Here is a 17222-nt window from a genome sequence, read left to right on the forward strand (position 1 = left end):
AGCGCAAACTCTTCTAAACTGGCAGATTAGGTCGCCATAGTGGGACAGGCCCTGAAAGCTGCTGCCTCTCAGTGCCAGAGACCTGGGTTCAATTCTGACTCGCTGCTGTCTGTGTGGAGTTTGCCGGTTAATTGGCTCTTTATTAATTGGTCCTAATGTGTAGAGAGTGAACGTGAAAGTGAGGTAAGAGAACGAGCATGTACTCGGGTGATCAATGGTCGTTGTGGACTCTGGGGGCCTGTCAATCAATCAATCAATTCAAAGTCTCCACTGTGTGCGGCCTGCCAAAGCTATTGGCTTCATTTCATGTGTTGAGTGGGTATTTGGCACAATGCCACCTCCAGATTGACCAAACACCAGTCAAAATGTGTAGGACGGAGCTTCAGATGCTGGTTTACACCGAAGATAGACACAAAATGCTGGTGCACTCCACGGGACAGGCCGTATCTCTGGAGAGAGGGACAGGCCGTATCTCCGGAGAGAGGGACAGGCCGTATCTCTGGAGAGAGGGAATGGGTGACATTTCAGCCTCGACCTGAAACGTCACCCATTCCTTCTATTCAAAGATGTTGCCTGTCCCGCTGAGTTACTGCAGCATCTTGTGTCTATAAACACCAGTTGAAGGTCCCCGTCGCTTATCGGAGATGGGAGAATGTCTGGGGAAGTCACGAGTCTTACCACAGCCCCTTTATCCACCACGCCAAACGTGGCCCTCTGCCGCCTCTTGGTGATGAAGGACGAGTTCTCCTGCACTTTCTCCAGCAGTTGCCTGATCTGCTTACAGTAATTGGCCACTTTGCACTCCTTGAGAAAGGTCTTCATCTGCAGGAGAAAGCCACAGTAAGTCACGAGGAACAGGCCCTGAAGGGTCGCGACCCGAAACGTCACCTAACCATGTTCGCCCGAGATGCTGCCTGACCGACTGCTTTACTCCAGAACCTTGTGTATGTGGAGGTGTCTGGTGGACAGAGCTGATAACATTCCGCCCACACAACAAGCTGAGCAATGGGCGTCCACATTTTTGATAAGAGTGCAACCCTTACAGCAGATTAATTGAAGGATTTTAGAGGTGGCAGGGTGGCGCAGAGGTAGAGTTGCTGCCTTACAGCACCCGACACCCGGCTTCACTCCTGACCACGGGTGCTGTCTGCACGGACTTTGTACGTTCTCCCTGTGACCGCGTGGGTTTTCTCCAGGCGCTCCGGTTTCCTCCCACACTCCAAAGACTTAGGGGATTGTAAATATTGCCCCTAATGTGTAGGATAGTGTTAGTGTACGGGAGGATCGCTGGTCAGCGTGGACTTGTTGCGCGAAGTGCCTGTTTCCACGCTGTATCTCTAAAGTCCTTATGGCAGAGGAACCAGCTGTTGAGCCCGCACGTCACCCAAACATTGAATCCCCATCCCAGCTCCTGCTCTGTAGCCCTGTAGGTTGTAGCACTTCCTACAGGTTTCAGCCAAGATTTACGAGGATGTTGCCAGGACTCGAGGGCCTGAGCTACAGGGAGAGGTTGGGCAGTCTAGATCTTGTAGAGGTGTCTAAGATCATGAGGGGAACAGATAGAGCAAATCCAGAGACATTTTTCCGGGGTAGGGGAATCAAGAATTAGACGGCACAGGTTTAACGTGAGAGGGGAAAGATTTAATAGGAAACTAGGCGACATCTTTTTTTAAAAAGAGGGTGGTGGGTATTTGGAGCAAGCTGCTAGAGGAAGTGGTTGAGGCAGGTACTATAACAACATTTAAGACTTTGATACGAATGGTTTTGAGGGATATGGGCCAAAAATGGGAAAATGGGTCTTGCTTTGATCAAAAAGCCATGATAAGTCACACACAGAACAGACCTAGAAGACGTAATGTGGAGGCTCTACAAGGCGCTGGTCAGGCCGCATTCGGAACACTGTGAGCAAATTTGGGCCCCATATCTGAGGAAGGATGTGCTGGCTCTGGAGAGGGTCCAGAAGAGGTTTACGAGAATGGTTCCAGGAATGAGTTGGGGAGCATATGAAGAGTCCTTGACAACACTGGGCCAATATTCGCTGGAGTTTAGAAGGTCGAACGGGGACCTCATTGAAACCTACAGAATAATGAAAGGCATAGATAGAGTGGATGTGGAAAGGATGTTTCCACTGGTGGGAGAGTCTAGGATCAGAGGTCAGAGCCTCAGAATTAAAGGGCGCACTTTTAAAAAGGAGGTGAGGGGAACTTCTTTAGACAGAGGGTAGTTAATCAGTGGAACTCATTGCCACAGAGGGCTGTGGAGGCTAAGTCAGTGGATATTTTGTAAGGCAGAGATAGACAAGTTCTTGATTAGAACGGGTGTCAAGGTTAGGGAGAAGGCAGGAAAATGGGATTACGTGGCAGAGATCAGCCATGATTCAATGGCGAAGTAGACTCGAAGGGCCGAATGGCCCAATTCTACTCCTGTAACATGTGAGCCCTGGTCACAGCCGGTGTAACCACGCCGGCAATTGTCCAGCAGGCTTCTGCCGCACCGCCTGTCAGACGGCCACCACTGCAATCAAGGAGCCCTTTGATGTGGTAGTAATTCACAATCTCCATCAAACGGGTTAAGTGCTGCATGAAGCACTAATGATCAGCATTTATTCTGGCACCTAGTGCAGGAAGTGGTAGCAATTTTTCAAAGTGTGGTGCAACATGCCATAAAAAATATCTGGCAGAGAGAGACGGAGGAGCGGCCAAACGTAGATCCTGCATCAATTCCACACAATTCTCAAACTGGGATCGACATGGCCGTCCGTCAGGGAAATCGCAGTGGATCCACACAGCACTGGTTCCACCATTGCTGGGGGTTTGTGTCTGCTACGAGGTGCCATGCTTTCGGAAGGACGTGGAGGGCTTTGCAGAGGGTGCAGAGAAGGGGCGGCACGGTGGCAAGGTTGGTAGAGCTGCTGCCTCACAGCGCCAAGGACCCAGGTTCGATGCAGACCTCAGGTGCTGTCCATGTGGAGTTTGCACGTTCTCCCTGTGACCATGGGTGGGATTCCTCCGAGTGTTCCGGTTTCTTCCCACATTCCAAAGACGTGCGGGTTTTTATAGGTTAACTGGCCTCTGTAAATTGCCCCAAGTGTGTAGGATGTGCAAGTGGGATAACATAGAACTAGTGAACTGGTGATCGATGGCTGCCATGGACTCGATGGCCAAAGGGCTGTATCACTAAAATAAACTAATCTAATTTACCAAACTGCTGGCATGAATGAGGTCTCTAGTTCAATGGAGAAAGAAAGATTCACGATGACATTGCCAGGATTGGAGGGCTTGTGCATTGCGAAGACGTTGCATAGGTTGGAACTGTTTACCTGGAGTAAATGAGGCCGAGGGGTGATCTTATAGAGGTCTATAAAATAACGAGCGGCATTCATAAGGTGGAAGGTCACAGTCTTTTTCCCCATGGTCGGGGAGTCTAAAACTCGAGGGAGGAATGTGGGAGGAAACAGATTACGGGTGAAGAGAGGGGAAAGATTTATAGAGGACCCGAGGGGCAGGTTTATCGACAGAGAGAGTGGTGGGTTTATGCAATGAGTTGCCAAAGTCTGAAGAAAGGGTCTCGACCCGAAACGTCACCCATTCCTTCTCTCCGGAGACGCTGCCTGTCCCGCTGAGTTACTCCAGCGTTTTGTGTCTATTTTCGAGATGCCAGAGGAAGAGGGAAAGGCAGGAACAATTACAATGTTTAAAACAAAGATCGACATAAAGTGCTGGAAGAACTCAGCGGGTCAGGCAGCATCTGTGGGAAAAAAAGGATGGGTGACGTTGCTCACACTTGGTAGATGTCTGGATTGCGCTGCCAGGGGTGGTGGTGGAGGCAGATACGATAGTGGCATTTAAGAGGCTTTTAGATGGGCAAATAGATATGCAGAGAATACATGGAAGTTGCCCGGACTCAAGGGTCTGAGCTATAGGGAGAGGTTGAGTAGGCTGGGACTCTATTCCCTGGAGCGCAGGAGGATGAGAGGTGACCTTAGAGAGGTGTATAAAATCATGAGAGGAATAGATCGGGTAGACGCAGAGAGTCTCTTGCCCAGAGGAGGTGAATCGAGGACCAGAGGACGTAGGTTTAAGGTGAATGGGAAAAGATCTGAGGGGTAACTTTTTCACACAGAGGGTGGTGGGTGTATGGAACGAGCTGCCAGAGGAGGTCGTTGAGGCAGGGACTAACGCAACGTTTAAGATACAGTTAGACAGGTACATGGATAGGACAGGTTTGGAGAGATATGGGCCAAACGCAGGCAGGTGGGACTGGTGTAGATGGGACATATTTGCCGGTGTGGGCAAGTTGGGCTGAAGGGACTGTTTTCACATTGTATCACTCTATGGAGGAATATGCAGCACGTGCAGGCAGAGGAGATTGGTTGACTGCGGCATCATGTTTAGCACGGACGTTGCTGCCGAAGGGCCTGTTCCTGTTCTGTTCTGTTCTATGATCCTACAGCAGCACTCTCCCTGCCCTATACTACACCCTGCTCCCAAAGACCAGAGCTGACTGTGCCTTTGCTGTGCGTTTGCAGAGACCTGCTTCAGTTAGACTCTCTGCACTTCCCATCCCTACTCTTGCCATTAACAACTGCAATGGGTGCTTCTATGATTCATGTCAGCTACACTGTGCTCTTGAATTTAACACCTAATTAGCCAGCAATTTTCTGCGCATCATTTTACTGGCTACACGGTCATGTCTGAGCACTGTGATTTAAATCTCTGTCTGTGATTAAATAAATGCAAGGAGCTCCCTTGCTGGTGATATAAAATCTGATAACTCGGCTCCCAACTCCCCTCCTGACGTAGCTAACACCACTTGCGCCTCACACCATGTGTCCTGGGAGCACTCTAGTTCCACCCCCTCGCTCTCTCCCACACCATGGCGGGTGGCTTGTTGTGGAATCCGCTACTGCTGAACCTTCCAGTTCAGTAGAGTTGAGTTTATTGTCACGTGTGCTGAGGTACAGTGAAAAGCTTTTGCTGCGTGCTAACCAGCCAGCCAGAGACAATACAAGATTACAATCGAGCTATTTACAGTATATAGATACACAATAAGGGAATAACGTTTAGTGCAAGGCAAAGCCAGCAAAGTCTGAGGGTCACCAGTCAGGTATATAGTAATTCCGGACTGCTCTCTGGTTGTGGTAGGATGATTCAGTTGCCTGATCACAGCTCCACCCAGCACTCTTGTTCATCAGATATTTTAAATGGGACCAGCTGCTGCCGTTTGCCCAAGACTGATCGTGATTCAAAGGCAGATGGGACTTTGCAAGAACACACATCAGCACAGCACAGGCACAGACTTTAGACTTTAGAGGAAGAGTGGAGAAACAGGCCCTTCGGCCCTCTGGGTCCGTGCCGACCAGCGATCACCCTGTACCCTCGCACTGTCCTATGCACTAAGGACAATGAACAATATTACCAGAGCCAATTAACCTCCAAACCTGCACAGCTTTGGAGTGTGGGAGGAAACCTGAGCGCCCGGAGAAACCCATACGGTCACGGGGGGAACATACAAACTCTGTACAGTTTCAGTACGAACATTTTTTTTATGTCGTAGAAATAGTCGATACATACGATACCAGATCACGTGTATCATACAGATTTCCATAAGCACACTCATACTATATAGCCATACGCACACACACTATATACCCCCCAAACACACACGATACCACACCCAACATATACACACACACTATAGACCCCCCAAACACACACGATACCACACCCAACACATACACACACACTATATACCCCCCAAACACACACGATACCACACCCAACATATACACACACACACACACACTTGCTATACTACCCCTTCATGCAAATATTACAAACCATGCCCCCTAATCCCCCATCTACATTAAACGCCACATATTCATGAACATCTTTGTACCTGAATGGTAACAGGCAGCACCAGCTCCGGGAAGCCGATGGTGTGTGCTTGAGTGTGTAAGTACTCCAGGGTCAGATCGTACATCTGCTCGATCAAACCATCCTGCAACGCAAAGTTTGAAACCATTAGCCACAATATTCCAGCACGTAAATATGAGCTTTGAAATTAATCTTGGGCGGCCACGGTGGCGCAGCAGTAGAGTTGCTGATTCACAGCGCTGGTGACCCGGGCTCCATCCTAACTACGGGTGCTGCTGTCTGTACGGAGTTTGTGCGTTCTCCACGTGACCACATGGGTTTTCTCCGAAATCTTTGGTTTCCTCCCACACTCCAAAGACGTACAGGTTTGAAGGTTAATTGGCTTGGTATAAATGTAAATTGTACCTAGTAGGATAGTGTTAATGTGCGGGGATCGCTGGTCGGTGCGGACTCGTGGGCCGAAGGGCCTGTTTCCGTGCTGTATCTCTAAACTAAACTAATCCCCTGACCAACTGACGGTGCCAGAAGGCTCCCCGACCAAAGATATCCTCTGTTCATTCCCTGCACAGATGCTGCCTGACTGCTGAATTACTCCAGCACTTTGTGTTTTGTTCAAGGTCCCAGCCACTGCAGTTCCTTGAGTCGACTGATTATTTAGTGCCTTAGTAATTGCAGTGTGTGAAACATTTATCACTTATTTCAGAAAGACATTGCACTTTGGGAGGCTCAATGTGAGGAGAGTATGCAGCTGATGGCAAGACCCTTAATAGCTCTGATGTGCAAAGAGATCTTAGAGTCCAAGATCGTAGCTCATTGAAGGTGGCAACAGAAGTAGATAGGGCACAGTGGCAGAGTTGCTGCCTTACAGCGCTGGAGACTCAGGTTCAATCCTAACTACGGGTGCTGTCGGTATGGAGTTTGTACGTTCTCACTGCGACCTGCATGGGTTTTCTCCGGGAAGCTCCGGTTTCCTCCCACACTCCAAAGACGTGCAGGTTTGTAGGTTAATTGGCCTCTGTAAATTGTCCCTAGTGTGTGGGATTGAACTAGTGTACATGTGATCGCTGTCGGTGCGGACGCGCTGGGCCGAAGGGCCTGTTTTCACGCTGCGTTTCTACACTAAACTGAAGTAAGACAGCAGTGATAGAATAAAGCATTTATTCATAACATTCAGCTCCGACTGCTGCAAATCACAAGAGCATGAATGCAAATATCACAGCAAACACATCCTCGGGGATAACAAAGATTCCATTTTCGTATTTCATGCTTCGCAAAGGGTTTATTTAGAGAGTGCCACCAATTGATTTGGCTGCACATGTCAACGGTTTTAGACAAACAAGAAAATAAATTGAACGGGAGAAATCTGTAACAAAAGTCTTATTCAACACCCGTGAATGAGACAAATCAAACGGCAACCTATTGAAGTGTTGATATACAGAGACAGTGTCCCACTGTCTGAGACTGCCTGACACTGTGGTGTGAAGCAGCAGTTTGTGATGCACTCAGATCTATGGGATGTTAAGTAAAGTTTAGTTTTTTAGATTAGTTCAAGTTCAAGTGAGTTTATTGTCATGTGTCCCTGATTGGACAATGAAATTCTTGCTTTGCTTCAGCACAACAGAACATAGTAGGCATGACTACAAAACAGATCAATGTGTCCATATACCATAATATAAATAATACACACATGAACAAATAAAATGAAATGATAAAGTGCAAATAACAGATAATTATTTATTAATAATCAAAGTTTTGTCTGAGCCAGGTTTAATAGCCTGATACGGGCCCTTCGGCCCAGCGTGTCCGCGCCGACCAGCGATCCCCGCACACTAACACTATCCTACGCACACTAGGGACAAATTACAATGACACCAAGCCAATTAACCAACAAGCCAACAAACCACCAAGAAGCGGAAGGACTCCAACTGGGCTGCAAAATGACCAGCAAGAGGGGTAAAACGGAGGGGAGCGCTCCTGGGACGCCAGGTGTTGCTGTTGAGCCCTCTGGCCTATCTACGAAACACAAAGTAAGGAGGGTGCCCACCTGATGACCCCAATGATGTTTTTACCCCGACCCCCACTCAAGATAGTAAGAAGGTGCCAATTATAGTAGGGATTGTAATATCAAGTCCCATAAGCCCACACATTGGGAGGAAGCCAGAGATCGTGGTGAAAACTCACACGGGTCGCGGGGAAAACGCACGAACTCCGTGCAGACAAGCACCGGTCGTCAGGATCAAACGCGGGTCTCTGGCGCTGTAAGGCAGCAGCTCTACCGCTGGCACCACCGTGCCACCCAAAGCCACTGGTTCAAATTAGCCTATGGTGCAAGCTGCAGCAGTTGAGCTGGCGTTAGTTAATAGGGCAATATTTATAGTTAACAGGAGCAACCCTGGAAGTTAATGTATCGTCAGAGTGAGAAAATGAACTCTTAGAATTCAGGAAATGTGGATACAAGGAACGACAGAAACGGTGTTGAAATAACAGTAATCAGTGTATCTTCAACACAATGAACTTCACTTCATTCCAGAAACAAGGAATTGCAGGTAGTTTACAAAAAAGACACATAGTGCTGGAGTAACTCAGCGAGCCAGGCAGTATCTCTGGAGAACGTGGATAGGTGGCGCTTCGAGTCCCTACAATCAGTCTGAAGAAGGGTCCCGATCTGAAATGTCACCCATCCATGTTCTCCCGAGATGATGCCTGACTCGTTGAGTTACTCCAGTACTCTGTGTCTTTTCCTGGAATGCAGGTGTCATTGGAGGTTCACTTTCTCAGGCTTTAGCAGATCGCTAGCAATCCTGGTCACACACTCGTTTCACCGTTGCCATCGGGGAGAAGGTACAGGAGCCTGAAATCTGTGACATCCAGGTTCAGGAACAGCTTCTTCCCCACAGCCATCAGACTATTAAACACGACATCAAATAAGCTCTGAACAATAACAGTCTATTATTATTGCATTATATCTGTTTATTTATTGTGCATATCTGGTCTATGGTCTATAGACACATTGAACTTTTATCTTCCGTTTTGTATTATGTTTACATATTCTGTTGTGCTGCAAGTAAGAATTTAATTGTCCTATCTGAGACACATGACAATAAAACTCTCTTGACTCTTGACCATGTCAATACAACAGTGTCAGGGGTGATGGGGGGAAGTCCAGGACCAAAGATCCTATAGCGAGCAAGATAGTCCACTTGACGAAAAAGACGTAGTAGGGTCATGGGTAATTTTCGGCCCCATTTCCGTAACCGGCTTCCGTCTCCGCACCATAGATCCCGTAGCTGAGCAAAGATACTAGTGCGGAGACGGAAGCCGGTCACGGAAACATCCTCGTAAAAATCAAAGATCTTTGGTAAAAACCTTCTCCTCATTTTCTTTTTGCCTCTCTGCCTCACTATAAAAAGCAAAAAGATGCCTATGTCCTTTCCACAGCGTGTGGGAAGTCTGGCCTGGGTCAGCACGGCTGGGACGCCAGGGTAAAAAAAATTAAATTAAATAAGAAACATTAAAAAAAGAAAATTAACAGAATTATAATTTATTAGCACAAACTGTTCCCCCGCAACGTTGATTACACTGCGAGAGGGATAACCAAAGTCGGGTCGGGATTACTGAAATGGCCAAAGAAACGACCCACGTTCCTCTCCGTTGCGTACTACATTTAGTATTTGGATTTAACAGGAGTGCACTATCTAGCTCGCTTTAGGATTTTTGGCCAGAACCCCAGAACCCCTTTGTGTGTTTTACCCATTAAATAGTCATTCTGTTCCTTCATCGATGATCAGTCACCTTCCACTTACTCGGTAAGCCTTTTCCTGTAGATTTGCAGTGGACAGCTTCAGAACCACAGCGAAGTTGATTGGCCGGACACTCATCCGCCCCGGTTTCTTATTAAAATCCAACTGTTGGAAAATCTGGAGAGAAAAACACAATCATAATTAGGACTCAGAAATGGCACTACCATTAGTTTACATTTCGAGCTTTAAAAAATATTCATATGGTTCGCGTTGTAAGTTATACACAAAGAGCTAATTTTCTCCAGAGATGCTGCCTGACCCACTGGGTTGCTCCAGCGTCTTGCATCTATCAAACATGATTAGTTTAGTTTAGAGATACAGCACCTGCCAGCGGCCCCCCCCTCACTAACGCTATCCTACACACACACTAAGGACAATTTTGCATTCATATCAAGCCAATGAACCTGCAAACCTGTACCTCTTTGGAGTGTGGGAGGAAATCGAAGATCTCGGAGAAAATTCCTGCAGTTCACAAGGAGAACGTACAAACTCCGTACTGACAGCACCTGTGGTCAGGATCGAACGCCGGTTACTGGCGCTGTAAGGCAGTAGCTCTACCCACTGTGCCGCCAAAAGCAAACCCTCTTCCTCCATCAGAGAGAGAAGATCTTCATTGTTTGGCAGCAGATATCACTGCCGGAGTTCCTCAGAGCAGCGTCTTGGGCCCAGCCATCTCCAGCCGCCTCATCAACAATCTCTTGTACGTCACAAGGCCAGAAGTGAACATTGGTTGTTTAGAGTTTCAGGGAATACAATCCCTACCACAAGACCCATTCAAGAGCCATCGCAACGACAACATTTCTTCTCATCAAAGTCCTAAATAATCCCCACCAAAAAAAAATTAAGGACCATTTCCACCCCGGTCATTCCCTCTTCTCCCTTCTCCAGTCGGGCAGAAGACACAAAAGCTTGAAAGCACAACAGACAATAGGTGCAGGAGTAGGCCATTCGGCCCTTCGAGCCAGCACTGCCATTCAATGTGATCATGGTTGTATCACCCGCTTCAGGAACAGCTTCTTCCCCACAGTTATCAGACCACCGAGGGGTCCTCGGGTGCTGTCTGTGTGGAGTTTGTATATTCTCCCCGTGACCTCGTGGGTTTCCTCCGGGTGCCCCGGTTTCCTCCCACATTCCAACGAAGTGCGGGTTTGTAGGCTAATTGGCTTCTGTAAATTGTCCCCAGTGTGTAGGATGCGAAAGTGTGATAACATGGAACTAGCATATAGGTGATCGAAGGTTACCGTGGGCCAAAGGGCCTATTTCCAGGCTGTATCTCTCAACTAAACTATCTATAAATCAGTGACTGATAAATGTCCTGACAATGACTATTCTGAAAACCTGCTTTCATGCAGAGTGGTGTTGATCTGGAACTCAGTGCCGACAGGGAGATTGAAACAGATCGAGCATTTCCAAAGGAAATTATATGAGCAATCGGGAGAAACTCTCTTGATTCAGGAATGGCTCTCACTGCACGCAGCCAACATGGACTTGATGGGCCATAAGTAGTCCTCCTGTGCCATCATGACTTCTTTTTTACAGCCTGTGGTGACAAAGTGAGAATTTGGTGGTGAGGTGGGGTTGTGCTGTTGGGTCTTGCACTCGAAGGTATAAATTCCCAGATAGACACTAAAAGCTGGAGTAACTCAGCGTGACAGGCAGCATCTCTGATGAGAAGGAATGGGTGATGTTTCGGGTCGAGACCCTTCTTCAGACTAGTCCAGGGAAAGGGAAACGAGAGATATAGGCGGTGATGTAGAGAGATTTTAAAGATGTGACACAAAAAGTAACGATAATAAAAACAAACCGGCCATTGTTAGCTGTGTGCTAGGTGAGAACGAGAAGCTGGAGCGACTTGGGTGGGAGAGGGATGGAGAGAGAGGGAATGCAGAGGTTAATTGTAGTGAGATAAATCAATATTCATACCGCTGGGTCGAGATGTTCCTCCAATTAGCCTCACTCTGACAACGGAGGAGGCCTTCGACAGAAAGGTCAGTGTAGGAATGGGAAGGGGAATTAAAGTGTTTGGCAACTGTTCGGTATAAAGTCCTAGCCTGCACAACCTCTAACAATAGCGGTGTGCCTCAGAGATGTGTACTGTGTCCATTGGGGTTTATCACTTATATCAACGATATGGATGAGAATGTGCAAGGCCTGATTATTACGTTTGCAGATGACGCCAACCAAAAGAGGTGGTATCTTAGTCTGTCAAGAAACCTATTTAGAATTACAGAGGAACATCATCAGTTGGACAAATGGGTTGAGAAATGGCAATTAGAGTTTAATTTAAAGTGTGAGGTGCTGCATTTTGAGAAGTCAATTCACAGTGAATTGGGTGTGGAGGGGGGGGGGGGGTTGTATTGTAGAGCAGAGGTATGTAGAAGTACAAGTACATATTTCCCTGTCATGGCGTCATAGGTGGACAGGGTGGTGAAGAAGTAGGGTTGTCAACCTTCTCACTCCCAAATAAGGGACAAATTGTCAAAATACGGGTCAAATTCCCAACGGCAATTCGTTGACCGACTCGGCCGTGGCTGGGTGAATGATGAGTTGGCCCGTGTGCTGGACTACACACAAAGCCCAGCCGGCGGGCCAGCTGAAGAGTTTTGGCAAGGCCCGCGCGACGTCGGCACCCCATCCAACTCATGAACCGGTGATCGGCCATGAGAAGATAAGTAAAGATCCAAAGGTCAGACAGCTGGCCGGGCTGCTGACCAACGGGGCCACGGGTGAGGTGCTGCTGCTGCACTCCATGGGCTGCACTACATCGGCACGGGTGAGGCATGGCCGGACGTGGCGCTCCGACCTGACAGTCCCCTCGACCCGAGTAGTAGCAGTCAAACACGGGACAATGGCGGTCCCGTACTGGACAAACCAATTTAGCCCAATATACAGGATGTCCCGGCTAATACGGGACAGTTGGCAACCCTATGAAGAAGGTTATTGACACATTGGCCTTGATCAGTCAGGGCACTGAGTACAGACGTTGGAACGATCTGTTACAGTTGTGCAAAATGTTAGTGAGGCTGCACATGGAGTATTGATTAGTTTTGGTCACTCTGCTCTAGGACGGACGGCATTAAGCTGAAATGAGTGCAGTGCAGATTTACGAGGATGTTGCCAGGACTTAAGGGCTTATGTTACAGGAAGAGGTTGGGCAGGCTGGGACTTTACTTGGAGCACAGGAGGCTGAGAGTTGAATATAGAGGTGCATAAAATCATGGGGATCAGACAGAGTGAATGCACGGCACCTTTTTATTCCGCAGAGTAGGGTAATGATAAACTGGACTGCATAGATTTAATGTGAGGGAAGATAGATATAATAGGAACCGCACAGTGTGGTACATATATGGAATGAGCTGCCAGAGGAAGTCGATGAGGCAGGTACACTGATGATATTTGGACAGATACATGAATGGAAAGGTTTAGCGAGACATGGGTCAAACATGGGCAAACATAGCTTAGATGGGGCATCTTGGTCAGCATGGATGAGTTCAGCCAAAGAGCCTGTTTCCGTGATTTAATAAGAAACACAGGGACGACATTTTTACAGGAAGGGTGGTGGGTGCATGAAATGAACTGTCAGGGGAGGTAGTTGAGGCGGGTACTATCACAACTGTAAAAAAATATTTAGACAGGGACATGCATCGGATAGGTTTAGAGGGATATGGGCCAAATGCAGGCAGGTGGGACTCGTGTAGGTGGGGCATGTTGGCCAGTGTGGGCAAGTTGGGCCGAAGGGCCTGTATCCACGCTCTCTCACTCTATGAGGCGTTCTGCGGGAGAGAGGCAGGGAGAGGAAACGCTGCACGGAGGGGTTTAAGCATTGCAGTCAATGGATGGCTCTGGCACCTGCCTAACGGCCTGTATCACTTTCAGGCTATTGTTCGAACCAAGAACTGCATGACTAACTCCGTGAATCTTCTCCGCACCCTTTCCAGCTTGACAACATATAGACAGATCTCTTGTTTATTATATTTGAGCAAAAATGTAAGCTGGTTTTCCGGTAAAATTCTGTCCTAGTCACCCACAAGCCTGGACCCTTGGAGCCGTATAGTCCGTGCACCTCAATCAATCCAGCCCTGCACTGATTGCCCCCCCTCATCGTTCACTCCTCCTGGCACTGAATACCAGATGTGCAGGGTCATGAATTATTACCACCTCCTCCAGGAAACTGTTCCAGAAAGCTGCTGCCTGGGTTTTACAAAGCACATCACCTTACGGAGAGAGGCGCTGGGATGTGCACATTGCACGCTGCATTGAAATATTTATTTTCAGCGCTTTCCGAACCTTGGTAATCCCGCACAAGCTCTGCCTTATCCATCACTTCAGTGAAGCCTCACAGGTCTATTAGCATCGGTTCCAATCTTTGAATTTAAGGCCCAATCTTCTCACACCAGACGATACACAGATCATCCATGGCCCAGCGATAGAGTTGCTGCCTCACAGCACCAGAGACCCGGGTTTGATCCTGACCACGGGTGCTTCCTGTACGGAGTTTGTACGTTCTCCCCGTGACCTGCGTGGGTTTTCTCCGGGTGCTTCGGTTTCCTCCCACACTCCAAAGACGTGCAGGTTTGTAGGTTATTTGGCTTCGGTACGAATTGTAAATTGTCCCTGGTGTGTAGGATAGTGCCAGCGTACGGGATGATCACAGGTCGGCACAGACTGGGCCGAAGGGCCTGTTTCCGCACTGTATCTCGAAACTAAACTAAAAAGTGTCAGCAAGCAGAAAGACTTCAGACCCTAAAGTCGCCCCTGGGGCCAAGCCACGCATTTATCTGGAGATGAGTTCATCGGAAATGGATAAAAGACGACAACATTATTTCTCCCAGAGAGGGAAGTTGCTGGTTACATTCCTGCCCCTCTCTCTGATGGGCCAGTCGATGGCTCAGTCTCACAGAAGCCACGGTTCAGGTCCGTAACGTATGGGGTTGCCTCAGCTGGGAAGCGACAGTGGCCTCGATGCAGCTCAACAACTCGACTCCCAGGTGACTTGCCACTCCTCAGCTCGAAGGTCTTTCTTACCCAAGGCAAGGACATTTTGTGCTCCAATCTGCTCAAGACATTCGGGCAGATGGTGCCAGAGAGTGGGATTTTTTTTATCTGGTGAAAAATATAACGCAGCCGCGGAATCCAGACAGGATTCTCGACCTCAATAAAATCTAACGCTCTGCTGAATTGGCAACTCTCTCTCTCCTAACGCTACTTTTAGTATCTTATGTACTTGTACTCTTCGGCCCTTTAGTTCCACAACTCTCCAAGGCTCCAACATTCACTATGAAAGTTCTAGCCTGGAATTGCAGCACCTTGCATTCATAGAAACATAGAAAATAGGTGCTTACGGCCCTTCGAGCCAGCACCGCCATTCAATATGATCACTGCTGACCATCCAAAATCAGTACCCCGTTCCTGCTTTCTCTCCCTATGCCTTGATTACGTTGGCCCAAAGAGCTAAATCTAACTCGCTCTTGAATTCATCGGAATTAAACTCCATTTGCCATTCCTCGGCCCACTTGCCCAGCTGATCAACATCGCATTCTATTTCTAAACAGCCTCTTCACTGTCTACGATACAACCTACAGGTCCACCATCGATTTTTCGGCAACTGGTGATCCGTGACCCGGGTTCAATCCTGACCACGGTTGCTGTCTGTGTGGAGTTTGTAAGTTCTCCCTGTGTGACTATATGGGGTTTCTCCAGGGGGCTCCGGTTTCCTCCCGCATCCCAAAGGCGTGTAGGTTTGTAGGTTAATTAATGTGTAAATTGTCCCTAGTGCATAGGACAGGACTAATGTAATGGGTGATTGCTGGACGGCGCGGACCCAGTGGGCCAAAGGGCCTGTTTCCACGTTCTATCTCCAAACTAAACTAAACACTTTGGTAAGGCTTGAAACAGACACCAGTGAAGTAGCAATGTTACAAAATTTTGAGATTTTAAAAATCAAGTCTGTAATTTATCCCATCAGATAAAGCATAAAAATAAGTTTAATTTGACACCTAATTCACTTTCATATCTCAAGTATTTAAAAAGTTATGGCCATTTTCATACTGGGAAATGAGCATCTTGTTCCCTATTGATTTTCTATGGACATAACAAAAAAGCTGTGATCGTGAACAGTCAAAAGCCCATAACTTTCTTAAAAATTAAGAGAACTGAATGAAATTTTCAGTTATCATAGATTGAAGCATTCTGAAACAAATATAAAATAATCTTACTTGGATGACCTGAAATTAAAGCATATAATTAGTTAGTTACCTAATTGTAGCTAATTTCAGACTTCAATTACTAGATCTAAACATCTATCCATTTCTTAATAAATGATTAACATTTTTAAATAGCCTAAATGTCCAAATAATATTCACAAATAATTCACAATAAAACATGATTTTAAAATCTCATTTACATTAATTTATAGGCCAAATGGAAGGAATTTAGTGTTCAATTGCTGCAAATTAAAGTCCATTTTAAATCAGCTTTCCAGTGGGTCCCTGTGGAACGCGCTGGTTTAGAACGTTCACATTGCGGTAGATTTGTGCCCCAAATGCCGAGAAAAATACTGCGGGATATAATGGGGCCAAATTGAGCTACTCGCAATATTAAACTTTGTATAAAGGGTTCTTTAAAAGCCCTTTTTAATGTAAAAATATACAACCTAACTTCTGTGGTTTGCTTTATGAGACCCTGCGGTTGCTGGCTGTCGCGGGTTTAAAGATTGATTTTTAAACTACTATAACTATTATTCAAGGCCTTTAAAACTAATAATAGCTTTTGCGACGGGGTCTTCCAGCGATTTTTCGTTAATAATTAACTAGGCTGAACATTTTCGATTGGAACAGCTTAGAGAAAATCGCGTTTTAAACCCGCCCCCTCTAAACGGCGCCAAAATCGCGCACACCCACAACGGCAGATTTTCAACGACGCTTCAGGTAGGCTTTGCAACATACCTAAGTGAAGTGAATTCTTTTTTACTGAAAATTTGATGGTTGGCAAGGATAAAGGGAATTTGATTTTCTTCATTAAAAGTCCTTGAAAGGTGAATTTGACCTGAGATTTGCGCTTGCTTCTCTCCATCACACTCCAGCAGTGTCGAACAATGGGTCAGTCACAACTACAGCTCGATTCACCCGTTAAGGTCCCAGGCAGAATGCGGAAATTCAAAAACAAGTTGCAGATGCTGGAAATGAGAGTCACACAGCGTAGAGACAGGCCCTCTGGCCCAACCTGCCCACGTCGACAAACATGCCCCATCGACACTAGTCCCACCTGCCTGCATTTGGCCCACGTCCCTCTAAACCTTTCCTCGTTCATTGGCCACAAGAGAAACTGCAAACACTGGAATCTTGAGCAAAGAAATAAACTGCTGGATGAAGGTGGTATGTCAGGCAGCATCTGTGGAGCAATCAACAATGGGTTCCTCCACAGATGCTACCTGGCATGTTGTGGTCCTCCAGCACTCTGTAGATGGAGCCACCATGCCACCTGCAACAAATGCAAAGTGACAATGACCCGTCCAAATATTTATGATGAATAATATATTTGTCGAAAA

General features: G+C 47.1%; 1 protein-coding gene across 1 annotated transcript in view; it reads right to left on the reverse strand.

Moving 5' to 3' along the window:
- The window catches only part of noc2l (NOC2 like nucleolar associated transcriptional repressor), a 133379-nt gene that overhangs the window by 41373 nt on the left and 74784 nt on the right, over window positions 1-17222 (reverse strand). Inside the window, exons 13-15 of the mRNA XM_033048528.1 lie at window positions 9680-9793; window positions 5899-6000; window positions 679-822 (exon numbers count right to left, since the gene is read on the reverse strand). Coding sequence (XP_032904419.1) covers window positions 679-822; window positions 5899-6000; window positions 9680-9793 — 360 coding nt within the window. The remainder of the gene's footprint in view (window positions 1-678; window positions 823-5898; window positions 6001-9679; window positions 9794-17222) is intronic.

Source organism: Amblyraja radiata, chromosome 31 (genome assembly GCF_010909765.2).
Source record: "Amblyraja radiata isolate CabotCenter1 chromosome 31, sAmbRad1.1.pri, whole genome shotgun sequence".
NCBI classification, from domain to species: Eukaryota; Metazoa; Chordata; class Chondrichthyes; order Rajiformes; family Rajidae; genus Amblyraja; species Amblyraja radiata.